Source organism: Austrofundulus limnaeus, unplaced genomic scaffold, assembly GCF_001266775.1.
Source record: "Austrofundulus limnaeus strain Quisiro unplaced genomic scaffold, Austrofundulus_limnaeus-1.0 Scaffold61, whole genome shotgun sequence".
Classification (NCBI taxonomy): Eukaryota; Metazoa; Chordata; class Actinopteri; order Cyprinodontiformes; family Rivulidae; genus Austrofundulus; species Austrofundulus limnaeus.
The window spans coordinates 567,610-571,565 of record NW_013952463.1 but is presented as its reverse complement, the minus strand read 5'-3'; the positions used below and the strand labels follow the sequence as shown (position 1 = coordinate 571,565).

Genomic DNA, 3,956 nt, shown 5'->3' with positions numbered 1-3,956 from the left:
CAGCAGCTATGTGAGCGCAGGTTTAGAGGTGACTATCATGAGGTGAAGGGCGATAGAACTGAGTAATGCCGCTGGTGACTCCGAACTTATAGGGTGAAGGCGGAGCCTGTCACCAGACGTTCAACGTCACCACGTCACCGGTCTAAAGACGTGATTAGAGGTGGCTTCAGCCAGGTGCACGAGGGCGCGCGTGTCCCATATACAACTGTGTGTTGTACTGAGTGAAATGACTGAAAAGGAACAGAGATTTTAAGTCAAATGTATGCATTGAAAGATTGACTAACTTGTAAAAACTCCAGCTCCCATAAGCCACTAGGACCTTCCAGACTTTATGGGAGTTGTAGTCACTAGAATTTTTTGTTGTTGTTCTGTTTTGAACTATGCTACAGCTTTTTAGTAAATTTTATTAATTAATAATTTATTTATTAATTTATTTATTTATTTTAACATATATTTATTAATTTTAACAAGAGAACAAGACAGATACATACATATATTCACTCATACATACTTAAATTATAAACCCAGACATAACAAACCAAATAGACATATATAACTTTTATTTATTTATTTTGCAGTACATAGAAACAAAACTGACACAAAACAAAAATAGCAAAACTCTATATTCAGTCTGGTCATTAACAGTAAACAGCTGGGATATACAGTATTTTGTTAAAGTTATAGTTACTGTAGTTGTAGTTCAGCAGCATATGTGTAACTGTGATTTATTTTATTTTTTAACCCAGGTCCAATTTAGAGTCTGATAGATGATTTCCGCAGGCACAACATTAATGGTGCACAGTATGTACAGTGTGTCTGTAGTCACACACACACACACACACACACACACACACACACACACACACACACACACACGTGCGTGTAGTTGTGTAGTGGGCGTGGGGCAATCAGAAAATGAGCCTTACTTGGGAATGCTGCCCGGGAAATCTGTGAAAAGCCCGTTAGTTCTCCAGGCAGCTGCAGCCCCTCCCAACCCGGCTAAACTGGGCTTCCTGTCGCAAGATTTATCCAAGAAGACATCCGGTGCTGCAGCTTCAAGCGGATGTGAAGACAAAAATTGGTGGGGGGGATTACTTGGATCAGAGTAGTTTTTGTTTCGATGTGTACATTTACACAGAAAATCAACATTTGAAAGCAAAATAAACCATTTCTGAAGCCCAGACTTCTGCTTCCACGTCTCTTGGTAGATAGCGCCATCTTGTGGATGAAAGGAGTTGAACTTTGTTTATAGTGGAAGTTATTACAGAATAAACAGATCAAATCAGTGCWTAATTTGCACATTTTCCCTTTTTGATTAATATTTTACATACAGCAGTTGCACAAGCCTTCCTCTATTTTGTAAAAATCTATTTATTATCTGTTTGTTCTACTTCTTGTGGCTACATGCATGACACCTCCTTCGAAGGTCTTTTCCAACTGCGCCTTTTTTATGACAGTTATGGCTTCCTGCATTGTTTTATGACCTTTCCTCCCTCCACAGTGATCTTACACACCTGTTCTCTTTGTCCAAACTCTCCTCTTTTTCTTTGTCTGCATCTTTGTCATACCCCTGTGTCTTCCAATACCCACCTCCCCTCTTCAGCCAGGCTATGTCAGGGACTTGGTAAGTGATGTGTTCACTGGGTGCCTGAAAGCTTTAGTGCATGTTTGTGTGAAGTTTTTTTTTTGGTCTGGGTAGTCTCGTCTAACTATTAAATAGTAGCTGTCATTGTAGTGTAGATGGCATCATTTCTGATGCTTTCTGTTCCTTGTTTGTCTTCAGCTGGAACAAGTTTGCAGAGAATGTAAAAAAAAAAAGACGTCGCACCTAAAAAATACTGAAATGATGTGGAAGTGACAGGGTTTTTTTAGACAGATAAATAGACAGTGTAATTCTGCTGCATGCTTTAGTCTTTTAACACCCATTTTTCTACCAGTTTGTAGATTTGTTTATTTTATTTCTGTAATATGAAAAGGATGAAAACATTAGTCTGCAGGTAAGTTATCAGAGGAAATGTAAATAACTTTATGATGATGTTAACACTGATGTGTTTTTTTTAATACCATTCATATTAAGTTTAATACAAATCATTAAAAATGCATGAAGACTCACRTGTTAAAGGTTTTCTTCACTCTAATCTTATCTGGCATCTCATGGGCTCAAATTTAGATTTGTTTGAACTTTTGTCATTTGACATCGACTCTTTCATCGTCTGCTGACACTTGTGTGTTCTGATTTGGAGTAAGTCGCAGCTTGTTTACACATTTGGGTGTGTGYGTGTGCGTGTTTGTATGTGTGCGTGGTGTTGGGTGTGGTGAGTGGTTAAATGTTTGGTGATGGCAAACATTTATTTTCACCGGGGAGTTTGTAACGACTTRAATTACTACACCATGTAATAAACGTGTGTGTGTGATTTGTGTGACCGACAGATTTCGGCCCGGATTCTTGAAGCCCACCAGAACGTGGCCCAGATGAGTCTCATCGAGGCCAAGATGCGCTTCATCCAGGCGTGGCAGTCCTTGCCCGAATTTGGAATCACTCACTTCCTCGCAAAGTATGACTGGCACATTCTCATCGGGTCAGTTGAGCCACAGCACACATGTTGACTTTTTATTTTTTTTTCCTGCATGGTGTAGATTTCAGGGTGGAAAGAAAGAAGAGCTGATCGGAATCACCTACAACCGTTTGATCCGGATGGATGCCCACACTGGAGACGCCATCAAGACCTGGCGCTTCAGCAACATGAAACAGTGGAACGTCAACTGGGAGATCAAGATGGTGAGGAACCCAAAGAAAATCAATAAACAAATGTTTCCCCTGAAATCTGTTAATTTAAATGACTTCTTGGTAGGGTTGGGCAAAACCGTATCATGTTAAATTAACCAATTAGTGCCATGATGATGTATTTTCATCTGTGACACTCTCTTACTATCAAGCAGGCCCAATGATAAAAGGCAGCACAGAGTAGGCAACCTGAACACCATGAACCTGTTTAATCAACCATAAAGCCAGTATGAGGAAAGCCAGAAAACAAACAACAAACTCTCCTTCTGCAAAGAGAATCCATGATTCTCTGTTAATTTGTCCCTCATAAGCAGCAAAGTAAGAGCAGGAAGGAGATAACACGTGGTGGGCTGTGTGATAATGTGTTATGAAAGATTTGCTGCCACTCCACCTTGTGGAAAAGGTGGGCTTCAATTCACAGCTTACTATTTTAACCTGTTAAAGTGAGGAAGTTTAAGTATTTTAGAATGTGTTAGAGTCAAAAAACCTGGAAGCACAGTTGTCATATTTTAATTGCTGTCAGCTAGTGCTGATTGTTTTGAAATGATCGATTACGTCGATTATAAAAAAAATAGTTGACACGGAATTTTCTTATCAAAAATTCATATTATTTAGCCACGTAAATGTTTATTTGCRTCTGCAATGAAATACACACACTGCTGGGGGCAGAATCACTTCTATTGTTTGTGGTTGCATTGTTTACTAGTGAGGAAGAGGTGCGGTTCTGTAAACCACAGAAGACGCAGCGAGCACATCAAAGAGCAGTTATAATGGTGGAAAGGAAAGCTGGCTAAAAAAATTAGATTTAAAGTTTCAAAAGTTGTCTGTATTTTACTGATAATCAACCAAAGAAAGTAAAATGCAGACTCACAGAGCAGAGAAAACATAATGATCAGCTGAAGTGCTGACATGCTGAAGCTGTGATTATGTCCACTGCAGATGGGTAACTTTCAGCAACTTATCTTGTTTGTAAGGTTGATGCCTCCATAGATCTTATTTTCAGAAACTGATCACTTTGTGCTGTAGCTAAGGTTTGTTAGTTTACCATCAGAAAACTGTGTTTCTTAGAAGCGGAGCTATCAGTAGTGCTAACTTTGATTAATGCATACGTGTCATCATATTAAATCACCGAATTATGGTAATAATCCATCCTGTCTTTTTTTTTTTTTTT

The 3,956-nt window shown here is 39.0% G+C and overlaps 1 protein-coding gene across 4 annotated transcripts in view; it reads left to right on the top strand.

The window, feature by feature from the left end:
• Nucleotides 1–2,779, top strand: part of fermt2 (FERM domain containing kindlin 2) — a gene marked incomplete at its 3' end in the record, with an annotated part of 45,217 nt that extends 42,438 nt beyond the window's left edge. For 2 of the 4 annotated variants that reach the window (XM_014009725.1, XM_014009727.1), the window contains 3 exon segments: nt 1,604–1,624; nt 2,431–2,555; nt 2,638–2,779. In XM_014009725.1, coding sequence (XP_013865179.1) covers nt 1,604–1,624; nt 2,431–2,555; nt 2,638–2,779 — 288 coding nt within the window. 4 annotated transcript variants of the gene reach the window in all.
• Between the last annotated feature and the right edge of the window lie 1,177 nt (nt 2,780–3,956).